This window comes from Pituophis catenifer, unplaced genomic scaffold, assembly GCF_029215685.1.
Source record: "Pituophis catenifer annectens isolate HBS135680 unplaced genomic scaffold, rPitCat1.0.hap2 SCAF_1, whole genome shotgun sequence".
NCBI lineage: Eukaryota > Metazoa > Chordata > Lepidosauria > Squamata > Colubridae > Pituophis > Pituophis catenifer.
Window position 1 is genome coordinate 36,073,220 of NW_027256881.1, and position 10,019 is coordinate 36,083,238.

Below are 10,019 nucleotides of genomic sequence, written 5' to 3' on the forward strand. Positions count from 1 at the left end.
GGTCTACAAGGAGAAACCTCGGAAATGAAAGTAGCTTAATTTTACCAGAATTGGGTCACTAATAAAGGAAAATTAAGTCCTGAGTATTAATTGGCTCCAGTTTCCAAGATATAGCTTCAGGTCAAAATTGCATCAAAATAATTCAAAATTATGAGGGGGATGTGTGATTATGTTCCATAATTTTTCTGCCAAATGTGATTAAGCAATAAGAATGGTGCCACACTAATCATTATAAAGTCAGTTTTTGCATGAAAAATTGATAAGCTCTAACATCAGATTAAGTGACAAGATTCCATCTTTATTCGGTATCTACACTGCGCTTTTTGGCTTTTCTCTTGTAAACTGCAGCAGGATCATCCCTGGGGAGATAAAAAGAAAAATTTATACACTTCTATGTGGTACCATTTTCATTGTTCTACCGTACTTTGTTGAGAAGTTTCAAGGCATCATGATCATTAGACACCTCCCTCCCTTATAGGCAAATATACTCCCCCGTGTATAAATCTTTATTGTGTATCTTGAAAACTTTAGCCAACCAGCACCTTCATCACCTGTTTTCTAATTCATCAAATCAAAATACGTAAAACTAACACATTTTATCTCAGAGGTAGATAATTTCCCAAAATTTGTAGACCAATGATATCAGAGACCATTCTTTCTCACCATTAGGCTCAGGAGGAAGTCATTAGGTTTCCTGAAGAAGCTGGAAGATTGAGAGGGAGGGCTGAGTGTTGGAAATGAGCCATCTTACAATAAATTCTGAGTATGTCCTGTGGTAATTAGTTGTGGAACACACAGATATTCTCACCTATTCAGGGAAGTTGATGTATGAATGATTCCATACAGAACTTGCAGTAGTATACACTAGTTTACCTTTTCACATGAACTGTTCTCCAGTTATTCCTTTTTAACTATAAAGAATATTCAGTAAGTACCAAAACACATCTGATCTATAGCTCAAATGTTGATAAGACTTTCAGCATCAAACCATTCTTCTGTGAGCAGCAAGGCCTGAGAGTTTATACAAAATAATGAGGAATTTGAACATAATCTATTATGCACCTCTGAGAACACATACATTTATTATTTGACTCCAAAATCTGATGGGTATCTACAGTGTAAGTCCCACATGAATAATTTAGAATCTTTTAATATTTTTACCTCCTTTGTGGAAAAAACTATGGAAAGATTTGACCTGAGGCTGATGTTGATTCATCCCAAAATGATCTTGTTCTCTTGAGATCTGGGAAGAGGTTTAACAGCTGAACAGATGCATGAGAAGAAGCTCTTGAAGCATTTGAAATCCCAGGACAACTGGTAAGGCCTTTTCCTTGTCTTTGGTTTCCACTTAAATTTCCTCAAATAGCATATCATAGAATAACTTGTCTTGTTGAATGATCTCAAATGTACTGCACCTTTAAATTTGGAATCAATATTTTATTATTTCAGCTAGAAGTTTCTATACACATAAGATGCTTGGGGGAGAGCCATTCTCATTGACTAAGTTTTCTTTTACTCTTTTCTGAGGATAAAGGTGGCTATGAGGTTTCAGAGCAGCCTGGAAATGAGGAGATTGCTAAAGAAATCAATGTCAAAAGAAATCAACAAAGAAATCAATGTAGAAAGGGCCCTCCTTGAGCCCTGATCTCTTATTTGAATGGTCATCAGCCAAGATTGTTTTTATCAGTAATAGACAGCCAGTGACAGTGAAGGGAGCAAAGAAGTGAAGGCAACAGGGGAAAATCCATGACTGAGGAAACTTCCCCTCTTACAGGGAGCTGAAAAGAGCATGAATCAAGCCTAGGTAGCCTTATTCATGTAATTCAACTGCAAAAATTAATATGATGACTGTCTGCCCAAATAAGGTTCTGTCTTCACTAATGGAATGGTTGGTTCCCTGAAATAATATGTGGAAACAAGGTCAATGCATGAACTACATGTTCCTTTGGTGTAGTCCACTGTTCTGCAGTAGACTACTCCTTCAGAAATGAGGGGAGCACCCATCTGGAAGGACCTTCCCTTTGGGGCTTATATTGTACAAGTCTCACTCTTTCTGGAGTGATCTTCTGAGGCATCCAAGAATCATGATAGACTAAATTCCTTGTGTTCTGTTCTCTTCATCTGGATATCTACATACAGTACTAGATAGTAGAGCTGCTGTCTTAGTATGGCCACCACAGTTAGGCAGAAGAGGAACAGAAAAAGGCTTCCTCCTCCAATAAGTGTATTTGGTACAATTGTTGCTTTTATCAGAGTACATGGGAAGAACAATCCCAAGAATACTTTTCTGCACTGTGGGAAAACAGAATTAGATCTGTGCATACTCATTTACATAAAAAGTGTTGCTTTTGTGATTAACAGTGTGTTCTTACTTTAAAAAAAAAACAACATAATTCTCTTTCACCAAAAAATCTAAATGGAACAAGCATTAGAGCTAAAAGACATTTCTCTGCTCAACACACCTATTCAGCGTCAGAAATACTCTATGTATATTTACATTGTGTACATACTAATTTTATGTAATTTTATTACATAAATAATACATATATACATTTTAAAAGGATTATTCCTTCCACAGCAGAAAAACCACACTGGCATAAATGGATTGTTCCTACAGAAAAGTGTGTATGTATACACATACACACACACACAATATCAATATTTTAGTGCATTTCCTTCCAGTACTTTTGAATTAGCATGACTAAATGTGTAGATAAAATGTTCCTTCTTTGTTGTAGCATTTTCAATATTTGTGATTGTATAATTTCTGTTGAATTTGGGAACCATTGATGAAGTACACCATACCAATTTTCCTCCAAATCATAGCTTAGAGTAAATGTTATTGATTTCTTTTGCCCATAAGCCCATTATTCTAGTGTGATTACTTCTTTGAAGTTTGCATCCACTTTATCATACAATTGTTAATTTGTTTTGTCTCCATGTCATATTTTGATAAGAATATATCCCCTAATAGATTGTCTTGATTATGTTAAAGTATCCTAAATTCTGCCCTTTTTCTCAAAGTCCTTCCTTTCTTGAGATCAACTTTTATTCTTCCAGCAATCAACCTTTGTGAATGCTTATTTTCACAGAACAGTTCTTACTGTGGCTTTAGTCTGTTTTCCAAATCTGAGTACAACATATTAGCATAAGTGATTAAATCCTTCTTACTGTAGTTGTCTTCGAAGTAAAAGGCATCAGACAATAATGCTAATGGTGAAATTACCAAACATATCCTTGATTTTAGATGTTTCCATATTTTTAACAAACTTTGCCTTATCATATGTTTCTTCACATACTTCTCTTGTTTCTTCACACCATAAATATCTATGAAATCTATTGATTAAATCAGTTCCTACTACAATTGATATTCTGCTGTTTAAGGATTTCATCTATTCTGTTATCCACAATGAACAGCTCACTTGATAATTCAAATCCACCTCCTCCTTTTGAGTCTTTTAAATTTTGAATCTTACTTATTAAGTATCTTAATATTAAATTCCATGACATGTTGAACTGGAAATACAATATAAGAAATGTGATACAAATTAACTGAGCTCAATTTAATTTTAAATAATATTCCCTGTATTTAGTATCTGTAGCAAGAATAAACATGTTATGTGAAATGAAATGTGTTGTTACAGTTTTATTCCAAAAAGAGTTACATGAAACAAAAATAACATGTGGAACAGTTAAAATTCATCAGAATGCAAGCAATATAAATTAAAACTGACACTTCTTAGCTTCCTAAATATTCAGTATATATACCTCAAGATTGAAAACAGTGATGAGTCCTCTTCCCAAAAATCCAGATATATCTAAATAATAAATTTTTAAAATAAATTCAAAATAGTCCAAAGGGTAAGATGATCATATTAGGTATAGCTGTTTTCTCTTATAGTCAAGTGCCATCCACTCCACACTACTTAAGTAAACTCTAGCTCATCTGGCAGAACAAATGAACCTTTTGCTTTTCATGTTCATATGAGACACCTTGTTCTTCAGCCTTTTTTCTCCAATCTAATATATGTTCTTGTTGGAGATTCAAAATAATTTTTAACCAATGGCAAAATATTGCAAAGCAAAACATTTTCACCAAAAGCCCAAAGGAAGGGAACAGTTCAAATTATTGCAGTGCTTCCCCTATATTAACAACTTTGGAAGGAAGCAACGGATTAGAGCTCTATTTTTGCCAGATATTTTTGCTGAAAAATATCTGTTATATTCTAGTAAATCATTTCCCACACATGTACTTTTAGGTAGCAAAAGAACATATTGAAGTACTTACAATGTAAAAGGTTCAATTTACAGTAAAACTTCTAAGCTCATCACTGAATCCACCAAAAAATGTAGCTGGGCCTGCATATTTTTTTTTAGTGAAAGTTGAAAGAATAAACAGGATTATACAGACAGATTTTATCTATGTCTTATAATTCTAAACAACATCAGAAGATGAAACATTTGGATGCTAACATGAAAAAGATTTGTGATCAGCTGATTTTGAAGTCATATAAAATATGATTATTTTCAATAATCATTTTGGGTTGAAAGGCAGAAGGTTGTTTAGGAATATATAAAAGTACAAATAGAATTTACTGCCATTTGTTAACCCAAATATATTTTCCCAGCAATTTCATGGCAGTTGCAGTGCATAGTTGTATTACCTCAGGAAAAGGTAAATCTGTTTTAGGGAGTTGCAAGCTATAACTGTGTTCAGTTTGTTTCCCTACAAACTCTGAAACAGAACCAACTTATAGTATTCACTTTTATGATGTTATAGTTAATATATTAAATGTTTAGAAAGCAAATTATGTACCTAAACTTTTTACATGACAATTTGAAAATTATATACTGAAATCCATTGCTTTACTGCATTTAAATTATTCTGCTTACATTAAAATATTTCTCACAACCTCAAAAGGAATCCAGATTACTTCTCTCTTCTACTGTATGTCACATTCTCCGCTCTTATTGGGATCTTCTCCCTCAAGTCTAATCCATTTCTTCTCAATTTCAACCTGTAGCATGAAAGCAAAAGAAATGGGATTAAGAAATGCTTATATTATTAGTGACATTCCTATCTAATAATAACCTTTTTATTAAAATAAAATATAAATGGAATATTAAGAATATTAACGCATTGTAAGCCGCCCTGAGTCTCCGGAGAAGGGTGGCATATAAATTAAAGCCAAAAGAGAGAGAGAGAGAGAGAGAGAGAGAGAGAGAGAGAGAGAACGAAAACATGGGAGATATACAGAATAAAACATGTTGCTGACTTAAGACCATCCCATCTCATTAAAAATATAAATAGTAGTAAAATAATAATAATACTATCCATCCAATGTAACACCAGCAGAAATTTGCATGGTCCACTTCACCTGTTTTACACAATCAATAAATTGCCTATATTATAAATAAGCCCTGCTTACAGTAAATATTTAGGATAAAAATGTTGTAATGAGTTTTGAAAGCAATCACAGAACAATATTATTAAATCTAAAACTTACAGAAAAATAAAAATGGAGTTTTCTGAGCTGTAGAAGTGTCATGTTAGTTTAATGAGCCCACTGACATAATCTTTTGTGCCATGATATAGAGAGAACAAGGGTTTTGAGGCTTGTTTAGAAGAAGAGACATCTTTGCTTGCTATAATTTAAAAAGTAAAGGCACACATAAAGCAAAGCTTATATTAGTCTATGTGCATGATCATGCCAACTAGCTGTTTCCTGCCATTCTATATGAATCTACAATAGTTACCACTAACTTGTTTAATACATATTGTCTTGTCTCAGTCATGACCCGCAGTAAGCAGAGAGGCAAGTCTTAAATCATGACTAGTTTCACGTTTATTTTTTCTGGATGGCATAATAAAAAGTTGTGGGCAGCTCATGTGATAAGCCAATTGCTCTGGTAGATGATATGGGAAGTTTAAAGACAGAGACAACCACTGGAAAGGTTTGTGCAGCTAAAGAATGAAGGCAGTTGATACAACAGGATGCACTGACTACATTTTATATATCATCCAAACACAAGTATTATGCTGGTACTGGATAAGGTTTCACAGAATAGTAGTTACATGATCAGATGCATGTCTTAGCAAAAGACATACAATGAAATAAATTTGATTATGGTAATTGTGGTTTGGCATTTGATTAAGCAGGAACAGAAAGACATTACCTGGCAATTATAACATGCTTTCTGAATCACATGTTTCTGAGGCTGTATATCCCTATCAATTCCCCATGATTTCACTTCAGTTCCTGAGGCGCATGCATCAGACACAATGAACTGCACCACAGCAAAAGGACACCAGTCAGAAGGGATTTCTTGATCTGAGCCAAGTTCTAGTTTGAAAGACAAACTGTGCAGATGATCTGGATCTTGGAAAGAAAGAGGGAAAATATTATAGCAACGCTCTACAAAGACAGCTGGCTGAGAGAACAATCAAGCCATTGAAGTTTTTGGAAGGACTGGGTAATGCAATTCTATGGAATAGTTAAGTAGTTTGACAGGAAATAACAATAATGAAGGGCCACTAAATGGGAGTCCTCTGGAATATTTGCTCCAGTCTTAAAATTTGATCTGTACCATTTTTTAGCCAAAACATAACACTAGCAGATAGAATTCAAGTTTGTTGGGCAATCATAACAAACATAGAAGAGCCCAGCATACCAAATACTTGATATCAAAGTATTAATTCTGGAAATAACAGTATATTCAGTATATTTTCTGTTCAAAAATAGTTCAAAATACTAGTTGGAAAATATCTTTGCTGCATTTTCACTTCAAGATACAGAATTATCATCTTACATTAAGCTAAACATAAAACTGTTCATTCTTTTGCATATATTTGAAGACATACAGTAAATGCAGCTATCACCTGATAAGATTTCAAATGTATATAGCTACCTCAACAGGAGAGAACATTTTCTAGTGGAACTTGTTATTCTATTATATTATATTCTATGCTATTCTATTCTATGCATATTTTTCAAGGCTAATGCATATTTAAGCCATTGTATTTAGAAAATATACTTGTAACCACCATGGGGAGAAGTGTACTTGGACTCAACTCTGAAAATATGAATACAATAAAAGATTTCCCCAAAGGATACATTGTAATGTAACTCTAGGGCCCTTTAAGAAGAAATGTATAAAACAAGTTTGTCAATCAACATCGCTTTTATAAAGTATACAAGGTTGTGATTTGGCAAGTTTTATATTTTGCATAGGTGAATAGAATAGTTCAGAATTTGAGATGAAACAAGCAGAAGCAATTATATACATTCAAATCATAGCCCTACTTACACTATATTGTCATACTAATAGTAATGGAAATATGCTAGCCAGAATTAAATAGGCATGGTCTTTCACTATATCATCTATTTTATTTACTTGACCATTAATTTTAACTTTTGTATTTTCTGTTTCTTATTGTTGTGAGCCGCCTTGAGTTCTTTGGGAGAAGGGCAGCATACAAATCCAATCAATCAATCAATCAATCAATCAATCAATCAATTCTTCCACTAATATCTTATTTCTGTCATATTAATAAACTACTGAAATAATTCAATTCTTTTTCAGCATTTATATAATAAACTAATTTTATAAAAATCATTTACTTGAGTTTTTATCTGGTAGTCTGTCAATTTTCCACACAATAGCTCTATAGGCACTTTCATACTTGGCTGTTCCAATTGAGACATGAATAGCGGAGTCAGATTCAAGCTCATTTAAAGAGCCAAGGCAAGTTCTTCTGTTCATTTTTGCTTTCAGGGATCTCTGTCTTTGGAGGTTCATAGTCCAAAGAGTTTTGTTCCATTGTGAGGGAACAGGAAAGTGAACCATTACATTCTCACAGTGTTTTGTAGAGTATGAATATGCTGAAGACATGTTTATGAAAGCTTGCAGTTCGACATAAGCTCCTTGAACAATTAACAAGGCTTTGACAGAAAATGGAAGATCCGATCCATTATATTGTGTCCTATAACGCATTAGTTCTACCCTACAGCCATCTGGTGGTATAAATTTAATTATTCTTGATTGCTCAAATTCTTGTTTCTTCACACATTGATGAAAGTGGTAGTCATTAATTTTGATCCAATTTTTCTTATTGTCTGACTCAAAATAATGTTCATCCCTCTTTTGAAGCTCCAAGTCATTTAGTGTCATAAAGCACTCAGAATTACCATTCAAAAAGTTTAATGAATAAATATGAGTTATGACAGTAGTTTCAGTTAAACTGTCTTCTGCTTTACTAATTGTCCCCCAAAAATTATCCACTATTTCCAAGATCATTTCTTGTTCTTCATAATGTCTCTTTGGTTTTGAAATAGCAGGAAGCTTCATTAACTCTTCCTCAACTATCATTAGGAAATCAGTGAAGTCACCGTAATCAGTTGTTCCTAATTTCAGCATCTGTTCAATCTCTGCTTCATGAACCACTTCGGTTTTAGGATACTTCTTTTTCTCTGTATATGTCACATATTCAATTTTCACCGTATGGATTTTCCCAGAGATGTTGCAGTTCTCTAACTTTGGTTCTGAAAGCCTGCAAAATGGTTGCAGCTGGAATACTTTGAAAGGATTTTCAAGACCTTTTTCATAATACATTTGTAGGATTCCTCCTGGTAAAACTCTAAGGTAAATAGGACCCCACTGCCTTGATGACATCATATTTTTCTTTTCAGGAATCCTCAGCATGAAAGGCCAGCCATCTTTTCTCTGGCTGCTAAAGAGACTGCTCGGAATAAATGAAGAAAGGCCATCTCTAGTGCACACACATGGAACTGGTCTCAAAGCTCTTTCAGTGTTTGAAGTTTCTGTTTTCAAGTGTTCAAGCTTCTCACATATATAATTGAATGAACCCTGGTTTAAGCTTTTCTGATCTGGCCAGCTTTTCTTTCCTTTAAAAGAAAAATCTCTTTCAAAATCTGACTCTTTTCCATGTCCATGAAAGCTTGGCAAAGACACAGTAGATGAACCTTCTGACCAAAATGGATTGGAGAAAGCAGACTCACTAGAAACATTCTGAAAAAAGGCTTGTGAATCTAAGGAATTTTCCAATTTCTTTGAGTTTTCCTGATGCATAACTTGTGCACCATGTATTGGTTTCAGAGTAGAAAATTCTGAACTGTGCACAGGCTGAGATATTCCAATCATTTTTTGAGAAGGTGGTTCAATCAATGGGAGATGATTAACGTTAGATGACAATTCTGGAATAGGACTAAGAAAATGAGTTCCTGATTTGGGAAAGCAAGGACTGATAGGATAGTCTCTAGTGGGTGTACAGAGTGGAGAATTACTGGGGGGATCAGGGCTATAGTAGTAGTCACTTATAGGAGATGAGAGAGAAGTGCAGGTGATGGAGGACAATTGGTTTGAAAAATCTTGCATTTTAGGCAGTGTGAGTTTAAGCCCATTTGGTCTGCAAATGTTATCATTTTCTCTTGCTCTCTGAGGAGACTGGGATTCATCTTCAAAAGTAACCCAGTTTGCGGTATTTGCAGTAAACATCTTGCTGTAGAAATCTGGGAAAACTGAGCAAAAGTTTCATTTGTAATTCATCTGTTAAAAAGAAGGGGAAAAAAACAAGTAAGAAAAATACATTTATTGATATATTTATTTCAACCAGTGTAATTTCAGGTTCAGAGACATGAATTATTAGAAGTGAACACTTAATGCCATTAGACAAAAAATCCATATTTTGTGTTTAAAAATACCTGTTATCAATAAATTCGATGTGCAATTGGTAAAGATTGGATGTCTAAGGAGATTCTCAGTCATCCAGGTCACTGTTGTCACAAAGGTGCTTTTTTTCAAGAGGCAACTGGACTTTCTGGTTTTTCTTTGAAGACATTTTGCTTCTCATCCAAGAAACTTCTTCAGCTCTGAGCTCTGAGCTTCTTGGATGAGAAGCGAAACGTCTTCAAAGAAAAACCAGAAAGTCCAGTTGCCTCTTGAAAAAAGAGCACCTTTGGGATAAAGACTGGATGGATAAAGGAACTGGAGATCCCCAT

The 10,019-nt window shown here is 34.2% G+C and overlaps 1 protein-coding gene across 3 annotated transcripts; it reads right to left on the reverse strand.

Annotated features, from left to right (window-relative positions):
* Positions 1-3,703: 3,703 nt before the first annotated feature.
* On the reverse strand, positions 3,704-9,652 carry STON1 (stonin 1). 3 transcript variants are annotated; one of them, XM_070947722.1, is made up of 4 exons: positions 7,623-9,652; positions 6,178-6,380; positions 4,914-5,018; positions 3,704-4,359 (listed from the first exon to the last, which is right to left on the reverse strand). In XM_070947722.1, the coding sequence occupies exons 1-3, from the start codon at positions 9,514-9,516 to the stop codon at positions 4,944-4,946; spliced, it is 2,172 nt and encodes a 723-aa protein (XP_070803823.1). In that variant the 5' UTR covers positions 9,517-9,652; the 3' UTR covers positions 3,704-4,359; positions 4,914-4,943. The 3 variants fall into 3 exon arrangements, 2 of the variants coding, with proteins under 2 accessions (XP_070803823.1, XP_070803811.1); XR_011600651.1 differs by having other exon boundaries at positions 4,343-4,359; positions 4,894-5,018; XM_070947710.1 differs by lacking the exon at positions 3,704-4,359 and having other exon boundaries at positions 4,838-5,018.
* Positions 9,653-10,019: the final 367 nt, after the last annotated feature.

Bases quoted from the DNA above. Each gene is read 5' to 3' on its own strand.
- STON1 (XM_070947722.1), bottom strand. From the start codon at position 9,516: ATGTTTACTGCAAATACCGCAAACTGGGTTACTTTTGAAGATGAATCC. The intron at 6,381-7,622 runs GTAAATGATTTT...TTTCTTTCCAAG, and splicing joins ACTACCAGATAAAAACTCAA to ATCCAGATCATCTGCACAGT. The intron at 5,019-6,177 runs GTAATGTCTTTC...TTCATGCTACAG, and splicing joins AAGCATGTTATAATTGCCAG to GTTGAAATTGAGAAGAAATG.